Source organism: Anser anser (genome assembly GCF_964211835.1).
Source record: "Anser anser genome assembly, chromosome: 4".
Classification (NCBI taxonomy): Eukaryota; Metazoa; Chordata; class Aves; order Anseriformes; family Anatidae; genus Anser; species Anser anser.
In genome coordinates, this window is record NC_139724.1 from 33,064,126 (window position 1) to 33,081,964 (window position 17,839).

Sequence of the window (17,839 nt, forward strand, 5' to 3'; positions counted from 1 at the left end):
GCAGGGATTTGAGGAATGAAACATCAACTAATCTCTTCCATCTTAACTAACACTTGCCCAATGCAACATTTAGTGGGAGGAAAAAGAAAAATTGCCAGAAACTCTCCCCAAGTCTCTGTTGATCATGTGTATCTTGAACCGAGGTCATGGACCAGCACAGAAAGTCCATCCAATACTCTCCTCTGAAAAGATTTTCATAAATCTTTGTTGCAGTAAAAGGTGTTACCATCCTAGTCTCTGTCTCAGAAAAAACAGTGGCAATACCAGAATGCTGTTAAATTTGCCCTTGCAAAGCCTAAGAACGCAGAAGAACCCACAAGAAAGCAACATCATGAAAAATAAAGTAAATTGCAATGATTGGAAATAACACGGTGAAACGAACTGTTTTGAACTGAAGAGAGAAATGAACCATCGTAAAACCAGACTGGGGAAAGGAAGTAAACTTCTTGTTTCCCCAAACTACTAAATTATGGTATTTCTAGTCCTGTCAATAGTTAACACTAACAACAGAAAGACCTCTGTTGAAGAACTTGGTCCCTCAAGCCCAGCAGTGTAAGTGCTAAACCTGTCCTGGGCAGCTCAAGTAGAGAACCCCTCGGTCACTTTGTCAATTGTAGACAACGTGCTGGAGAGATGGGACGCTCCTTACAGCTTCTGAGGGTTGTGGTTCGCAGCATGGTCCACCCTCAGGTGAAAAAGACCTCAGTGTTAGCAGTTACTTTAATTAATACTTAACTCAAGCCACTATAAAGCAAAATACAAGCAGAAATTAATTCACCTTAACTGAAACAGACAATACAATTACAAAGGTTTTACAAAACACATAGATACTGAAAGAAGAATTGAAAGAAAATCTAAGCTGAATCTCTTTATACTAAGGTTACATCAGAAAGGTCTCTCTTTGCCTCACTCACTGATATGCTGTTTCCTTCCCAGTAAAACTGTTGTTAGGGCTTTGCTGCATATGTGCCTTCTCATCTTCAGCAGGTAATGAATCCTTCGCAGTCATATCCATTCGGTAAGCAATACGTCCGGCAGAACAACACACAAACCCAACATGCAGCATGTATGCAACATATTACCAACTCTCAACTGAGATGGAACGTGACTGTGAGTAACATGCCAGAGTTACTCATCTCCAATCTCCTCATTTTATGCATGCTATGAAATCAGCAAAAGGCAGAAGAATCCTCAACAGAAGATGATCTTCCTGCTTACACTGCACAGGTCACATTCCTTGTTAGCTTAATAAAACCCCTGAGCTTCCAGTATTGCTAAGCCAAGAAAAAACAACTAATTTTGTCAAAACATAATTGAACATAAGTAATTCAAAACTTCAGAAACTGACTGCCAGGAGAATATTGATAAAGAATAAAACTGCATCCTTTCACCTATTTTTACAGAAGGAAAAGAACCAACCCCCTGAGTAAAGCTTCCACAGTTCTTTCAACAGAGGTAGAGTTCCATTAAAAATTTCTCCACTTACAAGCCTTGTTTAAACAATACTTCTCAATCCACACCCTTGCTCTGGTTTCACCATCTCATAGCTGTACTGATGCCATAATAAACCAGACCTGCAAAACAATCTGATTTAACCAGAATGCAGATTCCACTGTCTTGTTCAATGGTTCAATTCACAACTGCATAAAGCATAACTGAGAGGTGAAGAACAAGCATCTGGCGGAAGGCATAAACCTTTAAGAGCAGCCGTGCCAATGCACAGCAAATCAATCCAAAATCCGTAGGAACCTACCAAGCAATTCTTACTCTGTGAGCTATTGAAGGAAAAAAAAATGCAGCAGAAGCTACACAAAGCAAAGGTATTAGTGGTAATTGCTTTTCAGAAAAACAGGAAGAAGCCCAAAGAGTAACTCTGGTTTAGAGAGCAGCACTAAGATCGTAACCCTAATGAAATTAGCACAGGATTTGCCATCTATGTCCCGTTCAGGCATTTGCAGCCCTCTCCAAACACATGCCCCAGAAAAGCATGCTGAAAAACAAGGAAAAAACAGCTATGCCAACAGAAACAACTTTAATTCTATCATTGTTTTTAAATGCCATATCTCTGCACAAGGAGATCACACCAAAGACGTAACAAATCCTTCCTGGAAAGAAAAACAAAACATAACAAAACCAAGGATATACACAACAACCATGAGGTGTAACTTTAAACACCCAGGCAAACATGGCATACTCTTTGTTAGGAGTAGTGAGTCAGACCTCTCTGCTACTGTCTCTATGTTGGGGTGTGGCTCAATAATCACTAAAAAAGTGAACCAAAAATTTTGTTTCAAGACTCCCCACAATCACATATTCTGTCACATGCAGTAAGCCATGAGCTTTAGCTTTGCTAAATCATTATAAAATACCAATGTCTGCAGTCCAAAGGTGCTGTAGCAGGCCTTACTAGTCAAACATAGGCCCGGGCTCCACAAATTAACAGGAGAATTTGCATTACGGAGGAGCTTGTTCTGTTCCTCCACATTATTTTCAAATGTCTCGGTTCAGCATGTGGGATCACCCCTTTCCCTCAAGTATTTACCCATGCCCTCGGCAAACAAAGATACTGCTTCTAGGTTTAAAGCCTTAACTGTAGGTGAACTAGAGTGCTGGATTTTTAAGCTTCTGCTTTAAGTAAAGCGCTCCAGTTCCAGCTTGTAACTGCTGAAGAAAGAGACCAACTGATGCAGTTAAACAAGTGATCTGGATGAGAGGCAGAAAGAAAACACATCTCACAGCACGCCACAAGCTGTGCATGGGAATGATCAAAGACAGGCAACGTGCAGCAGAAACGGTACAACAGCTTACTCCTTCCCTCTGCTTTACATGTTCTGACAGGACGTTTTGTGATACTTGGTGACTGGATTTAGAAACCCTTCAGAAAACGTGCGTGTCTTCACATAGAGAATAATACAAACACTAAATACAGCCGAGTTAAGCCCACAGACAGTATCTTTTATCATCTTGTAAAAATGGTCTGAGAGCTATTCATTTGAAAGTGCCACCCTTCCACTGCGTCAACAGGGAAAGGTTTGGCTACCAAAAATTGTTTCCCCTGAAATGCTGAAACGTTTCCATTCTCATCAAAAAAGCAAGGTAATAAATAAAAGTATTTTTAAGGACTTATAACATGTTTTAAAGAGAATTCAGGAAGCCTGTATATTAAAAGTAGGACTTGGTTTGCAAATAGAGTCTGGTAACAAAACATCTTCTTTCAACTGCAACAGTTTTAGTATTATGAAACTGTTTATATCAGCATAGTTTATTTTTAAACAGAAATAGTCACGCAGTTAGTGTAATGTTATTTTGTGGTTATTATAATACCATAATAATAGATGGTATTATACTTAATAATGTAATAGTACATTTAAAGCAGCACAACGTGTTCGTAGACAACCCCTGGATACTTGCAGTGGAACACATTATGCACACTCTGCAAGGCATTCAAAGGAAGGTATGCACCACAGTATGCTAGAGGCCTTCTTGATCAATTATCTTGAAAATTCACGAAGGGACTGGGCCCAAGGGCAAAGACAAATGCCAATTCCATCACTCAGCTACTTGGCTACAGTATGTCACATGGCCAAAACCAGAAAGAATCCCTGAGCAAACCATTTGCATTCAACAGGACGGTAGCACTAGGGTGTTTGGTGAACAAGTACACACAGATTTATATCCATGACGCTAACAGATCATCTGAGATGTTGAGAAAGGTGCCCAACATAGAGCAAGTCAGTGGCAGAACCTGAAATGAAAGAGCGAATAATTCTGATGACCCAAACAGTACCACAGCAGCTATCTCAACCAGCACTCTTCAACTCATCTAAAGCACCTGCCTGGAAGGCTGTCACCACACAGTTCCAGTTAGTGATGATCAGGAGTGCAGCCTTCCACAGTGCTTCCTCCTTACTGCTGCAGACCCCTGAAGGCAACACCAGCTCATGAAAGTAACACAGATTTGGGAATATGGTAAAAGGAGCCAAAAGTTCTGACAAGTCTCATTCTTAACCTTGAAAACTGGAGTAGATGCACCAGGCATGTGACAGAGTATGGGTACTCCCCTCCCGCTGCCAGATCCACACAAGCAGACACACAAAACACCTTGGGATGCCTGTCCAGAGCATCCAGGCCAGTAATTAAACAGCCCTTTCCCCAGGGCAAGTGGAAATGACCTTAGGTTGGTTAAAAGAGAGCAGTGGAATGGACTCTTTCAGTTTAATCGTGAAAGATTTACGAACAGTGACAGCATCGCCAGGGACAGCTGACAAGGTTACCTCTCAGCTGTTCATACTACACTGTGTGTAAAGAAGGAACTTCAGCTACTAAACAACTGCATTGATCAGACTTTTTACTTTATCTTGGTGAAAAGACTTTAGATTCACAAAATACTTTTTCAATTCATGATGGGGAAAAAAGCATGTTTTTATACATTTAATTTGCAGCACTAACGAAATAGCTGAAGTTGACATACGATAGCAATGATGACACCAGAGCTATGCCTGAAGGAAAGTGTGTGTAAAAATTTCCAGATGCTACAAATAATTTTCCATTAATTCAGCTGATTCTTTGATGAATGAACATAATGCTAAATAAGCACGGGAAAAGCTGGCGGGGTTGTTGTGCAGACAATAAAGACCATAAAGACCAGTTTATTGAACTTGTTATCATTTACTCCAGTTGCAAACACACTGATGAATAGCTGCTTTCCCGCTCCAATTAAGAGAAGCAAGAAAGACACTTCCTAAAAACTAGCAAAGGCAGATCAAAAGAACAGCAGTGTTGCAACAAAAGATGCCTTGCTCTTCTGCAGGAGATCACAAGAGCGAGCAATTTGTTCTTCTCTCCTAATAAAAGTGCAGTACTGGATTATAAAAGCGCACACTAATTAAGCTATCAATAAGAACAGATGTGAACAAACAGCGGCCCTAAGTAGAAACCACTGCCACATTTACTTGGGATATCCATTTCAGACCTCTCCTGGCTTTTAGAACATTACCACATGATGGCCTACGCTATATAAGACACATAAAAGCATACGTTGCCTAATTATTTAAAGGAAGTCCTTAAATGATGTTTTGCATCACAAATAACATGTTTTCAGCAGCAAGTGGCAAAAAGTCTTCTCAAGCTCCAGCAAAATTGGCTTCCAAGACCTTTCTGGCGGTGCTATCAAGATAATGAGAAAGAATATCCTATCATGCCTGCCAAATGATTCCCACAGGAAACTAGGGGTATGTGTGTGGGTGGGCATGTGCATGAGAGCGAGTGAGATGAGCAAGAGGATATAAGAATAAATTCTGGTTACCAAGTACTTGCCTTAAAACCGATTTACCTGAGACTGCAGTTCTTCTAACTTACGCTTCCTAGCATGAAGAGCTTTACTTGGAAAAGCCCAAAAATAGTTGGAAGTTCCAATTCTGTCAGTGTCCACCATGCCATCATCAACTAAGCTTTGCAGAATCTCTTTCACTGACATTGAAGCTAATAAAAACAAAAATACCACATTAGAACTGCATGGCACCTCCACAGAACCACGGAGAATTATTAATATAGTTAGATACCATCTACAGTCATCTGTATGAATAATTTACTGTAATGTCAGCTAGCTGGAAGGTTCCAAGAGGACACCATGCTTGATGCTTCACTTCAAAGAATGAATCCCTTTGAAATCAGCGGTTTCAACATGAAGGCTGCTATTCAGTACAGTCTGCTACCAGATGTTTGTAAACCGCTCACAGCTATCACAGAATATACATACTTATTACAGTACAATAGCGCAACAAACGCATGAGGGGGCATTTGAAAAGTTGTCTTGCAATCTTAATTATAACACGGATTAACTTATAATTTCTTGATTAGGACCGTGATTACATCTCACTTTGCAATGCTTACCACAGCATTAAACAGCAGCAGAGGCACTAAACCCACCTGCATACAAGCTCATGAGCGACAGATTTTACATTTGATTTTATTCAGTTCCAATACAGAAAGTCGTTGTAACATTATATATGTGCAGGAATTGTTGATTTTGTAGCAAACATGGGACACAAACCACCGCTTTAAGAATTATTCCATTTCAGCAAAGGGAAGTAGCTTTCATCATCCACAAGTGCTGCAAATACAAACACCTTCAAGCTAATTCCTAGTTTCCAGTGTCTGACTTGCAGTTTCAGGTCTAGCGGGGACCCCGATAAGAAACACCCCATCTTTTGGAAGCTAAATGCTGAATGCCAGCATAGGCAGTAGAGGGGCGTCTCCATGGACTAAGGGTTTTTCTTTTCAGAGGAACGGGGACTTGAGCTTAGTGACTAAATGCCTCCACATTCAGAGGCAAGATGAATTTGGACTCCTCAAAGGTATTAATGGTGTTAGAGACTCTGTATTTTTAAATATGAGATTCCAATGCTTATACTTACTGTTTTGGATCCTCTTCCTGCAAACTGCAACTAAATATACAATAGTTCTTTTGACAGACCAATCAAGACAGCATTACATTTCTATGAACGTCTCTGCTAGCTGCTGACATAATGTGAATATGGCAAAGCAATGTTTTTCAGTGTGTCTGCACTTCTCCCAACAACCATCTTTAGCCATTACTCTCACAGTGCCACACAGATAACACTAATCAAGGGCAGCAGCACCCACACAAACACCACTCTCCTTCCCCCTTTTACCAGTGAACACAAAAGAAAGCAGAATGAGGACTATATAAAACAACTCAACAGCATAAAAAAAAAGTCATCTGGGATCTAACTGAAAACCAACAATCTCATCAGGAATGCTTTCACTGAAAAGACAAACCCCTTCCCTTTACAGCTCTCTAGCCATTTTGGGGGGAGGGTGGTGGTGAGAGTGAAATTCACCAGAACATTGACCATGTACAACTGGACTGGCATTTTAAGGTATTTGTGACATTACAGACAGAGATTTAAATTGTCTGCTCTCTGCCTGAGTACACATAACGATTTCATAGAATGAAAGCCACTGGATGCTGGGTGTCTCAGAACCTGTGAAAAATCCCATTCCATTTAGTGGTTAACTTGCAGGTAGCTGTGGCATGTCACTAATGTCTAATTTTGGCACTATCATCCAATTTGAGTGATGCAAACATTAGCAAACCATGATAGGAAAATTCTGTTGATGTTACTTCAGCAGCCCTGCCATTGACCACTGTCTGCCTTTCCAGATATTTTTCCCATTACTATTAAAATCACAAGCCTATAACCAGAACCAGGAAAATATACACTATTTGACCTGTCCCAAAAATAATTTATGGCTCAAGAGAAAAAACTTTTGTAAATACTTACTAATCCCTTTTTCTTTTGGAGCAATCTTCTCTATATCCTTCAACTGGAACACATCTTTCTGTGCAAAACATAAAAGATACTTCAGCTCCAAATGACAGCACCATCTAAGCCTGTATGGTTTTTACACTAAATCAATGCCAATAAAAGCAAGTAGGAAATAAACTGAATGTTTATGTTTTGCTAGGGAAATATGATGTATATCCCTCAATAGAATTACAGCATTTTGAGAAATTTAAAAAAAAAAAAGAGTACTGCTGTCTCTAGAGTAACAAAGAAAAGAACGAGACTTTTTTTCTTTGTCACCAAAAAGTCACCAAACTTTGCCTAAATTAGAGTGAAAATCCCTTTGAGGGCACAGAGTCAGGGTTAGACTGTCTGCACCAGATGCACTGCACTGCTCAAGTACTGAAAGGTCACAGTAACTGTTTTAATAGCATCATGCTGTACATATCCCACCAGTATACCCGTACGTCTGATTTTTGGATCTCCAGGTTTCTTCTCCCCACCGACCTTTCAGGCCTGCTCTGATCTCTTGTAACACTGAGATTTCTCCCACCTCTCAAACTCAGTGAGATCCTTCTTAATCACTCACTGTTGCTCTTATGGTAACATACTCAACATGAGAAGATTTGGCCCCAAGAAAGGGGAGCACATCGAGCATTTAACAACACCTGCGCATCTTTATGCCTTGGCTCCATCAGGAGACCAGCCAGCTGATCCAAAGTTACACAGATCCAGCCCTGTCCCAGCAATTTATACAAGAACGACATAGGGCATCAACGAAAAGCACAGAAACATACACACAGTTCATCTACAATTAACCTCCTTTTAAGGCCTGTCTTCCCACTGGGTGTAAATACAGGACGATTGTAAGCAAGTGACTTACTGTTTCAAAAAAGATCTCCATCATGCGAGCTCTCTTCTCCTCAAAACTCAGCCCTTTTTTCTTTGACTAGACCAGGAAAAAAAAAAAAAAAAACATGTTCTGCTATCTGCATAAATAACATTTGCTCAGAATTCCTACCTATGTACCTCTAAGTTATATTTGCCATCGTTTTAAATACCTTACCGCTAACCCTGAGCTTTCACAAAGAATCACTACACCAAGCTGACCCACCTGCAATATATTAAACTGTTGGAGCTGTACTGTAAGTTAGGAGGCCACCTCTCATGCGATCTAATCAAGCTCAAGCCTCAAGGTTTCCTGGCGTAGCCAAACAGTTTGTTATTTTGTTTGAATGTGATTAAATGTGTATTTATGCCAATTCTCAGTAACTTTCCCAAATGTTTAATAGCTCTTAAAAAGATAAGAATGATTGTCTCTTGCTTTTTGTGTTTATAATATAAATATAATATTTAACCTTGCGTCACGTAGACACTAATGTGAAAGGTGATAAAAGTGCATTTTCACATACTAGGTCTTCAAATTTCCCACTCAGCTTTCTAATTTCAAGGTCACGGTTTTAAAGCTGTCTTTCTTTCTTTCTTTTCTCTGTAGCTGTGTGACCAAGCTGTAAAGAACACGGACTGAAGTAGAAGCAAAGGGCAGAAACATTAGGATATAATAATGTTAGGATATAGTCTCCCACAGACGGGCAGGATTTTCTTTCACTAACTGCATTTTCTATATTTTTAAAAAGCATTATTAATGCTTCCCCAAGCCTCCCCTCCACCCGGCCGCCCACGACCGCCCTCCGGCAGGCAGCGGCCGTTACCCGCCGCAACGGCCCCTGCCCGCCCCGCGCCCCTCAGCGTCCCCCACCCCGCTAACGGCACCGCGGGGGCGAGGAGGAGGAGGAGGAGGAGGAGGAGGAGGAGGAGGAGGAGGAGGAGGGCGGCCCCGCCACTTACCATGGCCGCCTCCGGACTGTGTTTGATTTGGGCGCCAGCGCCAGGGCAAGGGCCGCCGGGAAGCCGCCTGCGCAGCGCGCAGCGCCGCCTGCCGACCGGACCCGGCCGCCCGCGGGCAGCCGCCGCCGGCTCCTGTCAGCGGCGCCGCCCGGGGCTGGATGAAATCGCGGGGGGGGGGGGGAGGAAAAAAAAAAAGTAAAATTACATCCTGGTTTCTGCACCTTGTGGAGTCAGCCGAGAAACAGAGCCTCGCATTTGAGTAAAGCAGTTGCCTTACAACAAATCCACCTCTATTTTAATACCACGAAGCAGTTTATTACTTACCTCAATTATTTAAAATACCACATTTGTTCGTTAACTTATTATTTTTTTTAATCTGAAATCATATGCCCTGGTAGGCAGGTGAAACAGATTTCGTCCCTGGCTAGCTGTCAGTTACACCGGGTGCACGTTACAAAGCCTACTGAGATGTAGGGGCCATGATGAAGTTCCTCACATGGTGTTGCCCAGGCTTTACCAACAAATTACATTCACCCTTCCTGTACTTCTCAATGCACATCCATTTTATATTTTGTGTGGAAAGTGCAATCTTCTTGACAGATATAATTGCCGTATCTTTGATATACTTTGTATTGCTGAAATGTATTCACTTCCACAATAAAGAGCCTAAAAAATACTTAAAAGCACACCACCACTGGCTCCCACCTTGTTTTTGAGTCTCTGTCTACAGCCATGGGTTTGAAAACCTGCAGGATATGTGCTGTGTGCCTCTGGGTAGCGACACCCCCAAGATGAGGCGTTGTGGCCTTTGCGCTATGCAGCCCCACATACACACTGTATCTTCTTTCTTCTCCCAGGCCCAACAGCAAACATAAAATACAGCCACACTAACAATGGCCTACAACTACCCCTATCGCACACATAGCCTGGTGAGGGAGGATGTGGGGAAACGAAACCCCTCTCAACATACGGATGCAAAGGTCTTGGGTGCATCTGGTGTTGCTGAAGCAGTTGTTCGTCGCAATGACTGTTCTAACAACGTTAATTACTTACAGTTCATTGTAATTATTAGTTGTGCTGTAATTACCTTCCTTCGGCTGTAGCAGTCTTGAGAAATTGCTCAGCATGGTAACAGCAAGGGGTTCCTATCTACCGTACTAATTGTAGAGTTTAAGTTCAGGCAAATAAAAACATGCCAGCTGAAATGTTCAGGTAGTCCCATAAATATCTTTCAGCGCTTTTATGAAGTGCCCCCTTTCCTGAAACCTGAAGCTCTCTTCCACACAGACCTAGCAATGGTTTCGTTTTTCATTGTGTGCGCCAGTGTACTGCTAAAAATGAAATGCAAGTTAGAAAGGACATTATTAATATGAAGTGTAATATTTATACAAAATACAAAGCTCCTTGTTTTCTTATTCTTCCTTGTGCATCACATTTTCAGCTTGTTAACCTGCTGTAAAATCTGACGACACTCCTCCTCACCTGTTTTGAGGGCTCTTGCTCTGTCTGGGTGCTTCCCCGTTCCTCTGGCCAGCCCTCAAAGGGTTCCCCTCCTGGGGCTCCCAGCAGCAGCTGCTTCCCTCCTGTCTCTGTGCCCTTCTCTCCCCCAGGACACTGGCCCCTTCCTGCTCCTTCACAGCCGGAAACGAAACCCAGCTCCGCTCCTCTCAAAAGGTTGCTGCGGCACTTGCAATCAAACCTGTTGCAGCGTGGATTTTCTCTAAGCAACACGTGCGAGGAGCAGAGTGGGTGTCGGAGCTAAAAATGCCGCAGGGAGATGAGGAGGAGAACAAGGGGAGGGTGTTCTAGAGGGGCACGCACTCTGAATTGGTTTGGGGCACAGGCCTCGGTGTCTTCTAATTAAAGCTAACTTGTTTGAAAGAAGACCAGCTGGAAGAGGTCCCAAACAGAAAGTACACAGGAATATCTCCTGCTCTGTCCAGTGACGATTGTTTTTCATTACCGAATAGAGTGTGAAAGAACCACTCTTAAAATACAGAAAGGTCTGGCATTTTTATGGGCTTCGGAATGTTTAAATGTGAATGTTTAAATATAAAATGACAATGGATGGAAATGCTGTGGAAGGCTGGCACATAACTGTGCTTTTCTATTAGAAATTTGTTCTCATTTCTGTGTGATTTTCTCAAGTTCTAACAGTCTGGGCTGAAATTTTCTATGCTCAGTGTCTGAGGGAGATGTCTAAGCACCAGCTGCAACAGCTTTGCAGTTCCTGAGATCTGAGGCGGAGAAAAAGACCATTGCTTTATCAGTGTTAAAATATGCTTACATGAGAGACAGATCTTGTACTCCTTCATTTTGCTCTTAAAATTCTGTAATTGAATTACATTCATAAATTCTGTTTGAAAAGGCATTACAGTGGGATTGGAAGGCAGGAAGGTTAAGTAGGAGAACAAAAATTTTCTGTTCTACTTTGGTTTTGTTCCTTTTGGATATGTGCACTATAGGGACGTCTTCACATGAGCTAATTTTTTCAACAGAAGGAAGGAATTCAAGTTGACTAGCAGATGAATTCATTTCCAGAAAATTAATAGCAAACCTTCTGAGTCCTGTGGGCTACCTTCCACAACATCCGTATGACTGACACCAGAAGATGCTGCGGTGGAGCTGGAGGCTGGAAGACAAGGGGAGCCCTGGGAGCTGCTTGCCCATCGGTGATTATACCAACTCCTCTGAGGGCCCAGCAGGCTGCAGTGGGATGTGGCAGGGCATCAGGAGGTAACGCGACCCACGAGTAACCCACACAGGGCAGTGTCTACAGCATCTGCTGCCTCATTTCATGCGCAAGCAAGTGTTTGGGCTCCCAGCCTGCGAACAGGCATTCTCCCTGCAAACATCTGACCCGGTGGGAGATGCTAGCTGGCCCTGCACCAGTGATCACTGCTGCCACAGCTTTGCTAGCAGACCTCTGAAGTAACCACTTACCAACTCGCTGAAATGAGTAGCTTAACTACTAGTTTTTTGGTAATGGGGCATTTCACATTCATCTGACAGACGGGAGGGTCAGGAAGCTTCAACTGGAGGTAGCGATGAGCAGCAGACAGTGGGTCTCTCTTCCACTAGCACAGCTGGTGCCTGGGGAGAGCATCTGTCCATAGAAATTACATCGACTGTTCCAGTTCAGGGAGTTATTTTTGTCTGGTACAAATTAGGGAGCATTCACATGAACTGTCAGCAAAACTATGGGGATAGTTAACTGGGGAGCAGTGCAGCTGCATGTGAAAGAGAATTTTAGCCTAAGGACCAATGAAACAGTTTTGATCGTGTAATTATTTATAAGTGGTTAGCAGTCCTAAAGAGAGAGATTTTGGATATCTCAACATGGGCACCCAGAATATATGTAGCCTTTTAAACTATTTTGGCCTTGCTTTCCCTGACATTGTTTCTCATTTGTGCAAACAGGATTCCATATTCCTGTTCACAGGACTTCTAAAAGATCATGTGCTCATCTCTGCACAGAACTCAAGTAAGCACCACAGCAAGGCCAGAGAGGCAGCTGGCCATTTACTGCAGAAATTTCCTGGTAAAGAGCAGCATTCTCCAACGAAAATGTTAATTTTGATCACTGAACTTTTGATTACTGAACTGGAACATGGAGGACAAGGAAGCCCAGTTCTCCACCTGCTTCCCAAGAGGATCTAAGTTCCTCTTTCACTCTTTCTTTTTTTTAGATAAAAGCTAAAGCCCTTTGAAGTAATTACAGTTTTCTTGGCTTGTGACCTATGGTATCAGAGTTTCCTTTTCAAAAAAAAATTACCCATCTTGCTACATTATGGAGATATTTTTAGGGACAATGAGCACTAAACACATGAAAAATAAAATCTCAACGAGAATAACAGAGGAAACAAGCTTTATTTTTATTATTTGAAATTTTTGTGCGTGGTAAAGATACACATTTGACTCTGATTTTCCTACATTTCCAAGACAGAGTAATTTTTTATTTTTATTGTCGGCTAAAGCATCAATAATACCGTGGCACACAGGAAGCTAAAACTACACACACACACACACACACACAAACACTTTGATGCGCATCTTTCATCCTCGACCTTAAGGAGACAAAGTTTGTGTTTAGCCTCATGGGGATTTAAAAACAAAACAAAACAAAACAACAACAAAAAACAAACACCACCAACAAAAAAAAAATCATCATGAGTTTCAACAGAGTGCAAGACTTACATAAGACTTACATGTACACAAAACATATGAAATGGACTTACAAAGGTGGAATGTACAAAAAGCTTTACAAAAAAAAATCAAGAGAAAAGACAGACTCTTGGAACCGGAAAGCTGCAGCGTATCAACTGGTAGAGATTTCTAACGGGGGTACTGCTGTACACTATGCAGCTTAGGGAACATTCCCATGTCATAAAGCCAAAGCAAAATTGTCCGGGTTAAGGCCGTGTTGCTCACAAACATCAACTGAAGTGCTGTACATTCATCGGAAATAACGCAACCAGTTAGGAACCTTCCTACTGCGGAGCACGGACACCTTTCGCGCACTCTCCACAAACAGACCCAAACAATCACTGCTCACAGTTCTTCAAGAAAAGTCTCAGTGTACACCATGGTTTCATAACTAGCTGTCACCCACAGCTGGAAGTCATTTCTTTATAACAAACACAACATATTGGGCACTTATAGTTCTCATTATGGCAACACTAGATCCTTAATTATAAAAAATAGTGACATAAAATTGAAAACCCTCTAGCTTTTACAGAACAGAAGAGCATTTACTAATAAATAACTCTCCGTCTACATTAGACAAATGCTTTGCCTTAAGCCATTTTCCTTTTCCTATTCAGCTACGTTGCTGCTGTTTTAAGCTAGGTAAAAATCCCCTACTATTTGTAGTGGATCTATCTGAACAGATCCTCTTATTCTGTTCACAAAATAATGAAAATACAGTTGGCTAGTTTGTCCTAAAATACTCCAAATTACACAAGATCTGATGACCTTTTGCGATTACTTTTGAGTTGAAGATTAGTTAAACGAAGCACATACTTTCACCATTCATGCTGCGCTGCTAGTCAATTAGCATTCCAGGGAAGTCAAGGGAACATTTGGTTATACCTGAAATCTGGCAGCAGAATGCCTATAAAGCCTTTAATAAATGCTAACAACTCAGTAAATCAAGTAGTGCAATTTTGATGTTCGCTTAATTGAATGAGAAAACAATCTGCCAGGTTTTTTAGAACAGAATTTCTGCTTTGGTTGTTCTTTGTAAGGTTAGTAAGCCAAGCATTTCAGCTAAGTTGACTTGAAAAGCACACTGCAAAAGCAACGTGTTCCTCAGTTTTCCTGTGCCAGGGAGATAAGGTCAGCCTTTGGAAGGAAATAGCCTATGCCACTGAATTTGAAACTGTAATTTGTAGCATTTGCTATCTATCAGAAGGCAATCCAAATCAGTGCCATTTTTCAAGTGCCCTAAGTGCTGTTCTAGTGATGTCCAAAATATCAATAAGATGGAAAACCCAAACCACTATTCAATCTTAAGAAAAAACCCACATCACCCCTAATACTCTTAGCTCGGTAGCAAGGGGGTTGTGTGCAGAATTCCATGTTTCATCAGGATGCAAAGGGTTGACATAGGCTATGTAAAATCCTGGTGAGCAGGACAGTGTCAAATGAACTGAAAATCTCCAAGTAAAGCAGATGCATGGAACAGTAGAGTCCTAACTATATGTTTTGATATATGGGTTAGGGTCTGATTTCTGTGGTTCGTTCTCAGAGTTCCTGGCAATGGAGGATTTGGCAATGTTTCTTTAGAGAAACCCACGCAAGTTTAGTAAAATGTTATTATGAAAATTCAAATTTCGAACTAGATTCAGTCAGTAGTATCCATAACTAACAGCAACAGTACATTTTTCGTGTTTTTCGTTTTCCTCTCAAAGAACCAGAACTCTTTTTTTTTTTTTGTTAAGCAATATAGTTAAAACTTTATGTACCTTTGTTCATTGATAATTAGCCATCTAAGGGTATTCCAATGTTAGAAATTGTCAAAAGGCTGCTTTTAAGGACACTTAGAAGAAAATTATTTGATCATCATAAAATTTGATATATAACTTTGTTAAATTTTGATAGGACAGTTTATTGTATAATAGCTGAGGTAAATATAATCTTAGGAATTTTAGGACAAACTCAGTTCAAGCAGAGGCTATTTTTTTCTTTTGGTAATAACAGACTTGATTTTAACATTTCAAAAATGTTACCACCAGTTTCTTAGCTGCATTATATAGTCCAAAGCTTATGCCTTATCACAAATATTTATTCGAATGGAATAAGGAAACTTATCGTTGCACGAGAGTTTGTAAATTGATTCTATGCGCAAAAAAAAATAAACAAGGAAAAGAGAAGAAACAGTAATTAAAAGAAATAGACAACACTACGTTTAAGAATTCGTGGGTCTGCATTTTTACAAGTCAAACGTATCTTTATGAAAAACCATTCTTTTTTTTCTCAAATTGATTGAAACAACTTTAACCTTTTAGAAATAAGACAAATACCTGTAACAAGTCATTTAACAAAGGTTTCTTTCAATTTTGCAAATATGCTTAAAACATTCCCCTGTTCCTGACCCAATGCCCTTTTGTTTCAAGGCCCTAAAAATTAGAAGAGAAAAATGCTACTTGCCAAACTATTTTAGGCATTGGCAGCACGCTCACCAGCTCCTCGAATGAGGTTTAAGAGTGAGCACCACTGTTTCTATATTAGGCTATGGTAGCAATTCATCTTGTGACCATTGGATTTAGAATTAAGAGTAAAGCCAATGCTCCTTTGAAAAGGACAAGTACACACTTAAAAATAATAATAAAAAAAAAACACTTAAAAAACAGAACCAAGTCATGTGATTGTAAGCATTTCCAATTAAGATAATACTTCAACAAAGAACACAGTAGAAAGATCTGGCAGGAAGGAGGAGGGACATTTTTCAGAGTACTGCCATTGTCAAATGGCATACATATGTTCCAGTTTGCTGAAATAACATACATTTACTTTTTAAATTGTTTTCTGTCAGTCAGCCATACATACATACACACAAACAAATCAGAACAAATCTCACAGTCCTTATTTTATCCTCTAACAAAATTCCCTTTGATGAAGGACTTCAGGAATTGGTTCAAATTCATTCTTATTTGTAATGCGTTTTTTCCTCATGTAAAAAGAAATAGCTTTGGTAACCCTTGGCTTTCCTATACAACCTCTGTTTACCACAGTTCCTTTGGTTGTATAATGTAGGTCCTCCATAGGGGTACCTTCTCTGGCTTTCTGTCCTGTGTGATGCTGCATTTCTTTTATTTGTTAATACAATGAGTTGCCTTAAGGAAACATGGCAATGAACACATACGAAAGAGTGGCACACATGAGGTTAATTGAGTTGACATTGTAATAACCCTGATCCTAATGAACTAGTTTGGTGTCAAAAGGTCTGTCGTTATACAGAAATTCAGCTCTCACTAATGTATCACTACAATTAAGCTTTTCCAGAGCTTTTGAAATGTCAGCTCTCTGCAAAGTCCTTCCAGCACATTGAGCAAGAGGAAGAGTGAAGAACAAGCACATGAAACAATCCTTCATTAATTCCACAGGAGCTGGGAATTTGCATTGATTCTCATAGTGCTAAATGTTGAGCTGTGTTAGGTCTGACAGTTAGAACTAGACTGATTTTGTGTGACTTAACTTTATACTAAAAGGACCTACTTGTTATAGATAGTAAGACTGAAGAATGTTAAAAGTGTAATACCTACCATGATAATGAGATCTAGAAGATTCCCAGGATCACCTTTGGGTGAAATAATGCATAACAATGACACTTTTTCAAATTTGGAAGCTCTGAACAGGAGCTACCTTTCGCAGTCTTCAAATAGCTTTGGGGATTTTTCCCCAAACTTTTCTCATTTTTGCCTAACTACTTAATTCCAGTTCCGTAAATTGCAGTTTGTGTTTAATATCACATTGTCTCTATGAATTCAGTTAAAGAGGATTCTGTGTATTAACCCTTACAACAAAAAGTTGAGTGAGGAACGTAAGAGGTGCAAGTTCTATGTAAACAAGGTTAAGTTTGGAAATTAACATGAGAAGTCCATAAGAGACTCCTTCATAATTAAAAATGAACTCAAAGTAGGAGACATCCTGCCTTGGATCTCTGGGACCAGTCTTTGCTTACGGGTGGACGATTATCCGTCTCCAGAGCTCATTGTTACTGTAAGTATCGATAGACCTTGAAGCAGTGATTTCCAGAGTCTGCAACTACAACGTGGCCATCTGAAGTAAGGGACAGACCTTGGGGGCCATAAAGTGGGTCAGCAGAGGTGTTAATGTAGGATAAAAACGATCCGCTTCCATCAAAGACCTTTGGGGTGATAAAGCACATAAGAAAAGTTATGAATAAAAAAGAAAACTAGCAGACAAAAATCTGCTTTCAGTTACACCACTATTCTTAGTTTTCAAACTGTTGGCATACATACATACACTAGAATAAATATGGGCAGAATCTGATCTGTTATTCTCATAATATGCAAGTTTATAAACAAATATATTTCCTTATTAAAAAGAACTAATTAAGGCTACCAGGATCTTTGGCAAGAATTAAACATGCAACAAAGTAATAATAAAAAAAGCATCTCGGCGGTTCCTTGCTCTAAAAATAACCAGCTAGAATA

At 40.5% G+C, this 17,839-nt stretch overlaps 2 protein-coding genes and 1 long non-coding RNA gene across 23 annotated transcripts in view; 1 reads left to right on the forward strand and 2 right to left on the reverse strand.

The window, feature by feature from the left end:
• Positions 1–10,780, reverse strand: part of MND1 (meiotic nuclear divisions 1) — a 41,343-nt gene extending 30,563 nt beyond the window's left edge. Inside the window, exons 1-5 of one of the 2 annotated variants that reach the window (XM_083834027.1) lie at positions 10,641–10,780; positions 9,159–9,312; positions 8,194–8,259; positions 7,308–7,365; positions 5,333–5,481 (exon numbers count right to left, since the gene is read on the reverse strand). In XM_083834027.1, coding sequence (XP_083690153.1) covers positions 5,333–5,481; positions 7,308–7,365; positions 8,194–8,259; positions 9,159–9,161 — 276 coding nt within the window. In that variant the 5' untranslated portion in view covers positions 9,162–9,312; positions 10,641–10,780. Of the gene's footprint in view, positions 1–5,332; positions 5,482–7,307; positions 7,366–8,193; positions 8,260–8,668; positions 8,731–9,158; positions 9,313–10,640 lie in introns of those variants that run through there. The other variant, XM_083834028.1, reaches the window with a different exon arrangement.
• A 16-nt stretch (positions 10,781–10,796) lies between these two features.
• Positions 10,797–13,459, forward strand: LOC310898657. The gene is made up of 2 exons (XR_014583515.1): positions 10,797–10,903; positions 11,657–13,459. It is a non-coding gene; the product is annotated as an uncharacterized lncRNA (long non-coding RNA).
• TRIM2 (tripartite motif containing 2) overlaps positions 13,010–17,839 on the reverse strand; it is a 116,432-nt gene continuing 111,602 nt past the window's right edge. For all 20 annotated transcript variants that reach the window (XM_083834024.1, XM_083834014.1, XM_083834009.1 and 17 more), the window contains one exon: positions 13,010–17,529. In XM_083834024.1, the coding sequence (XP_083690150.1) occupies positions 17,377–17,529 (153 nt within the window). In that variant the 3' untranslated portion in view covers positions 13,010–17,376. The remainder of the gene's footprint in view (positions 17,530–17,839) is intronic.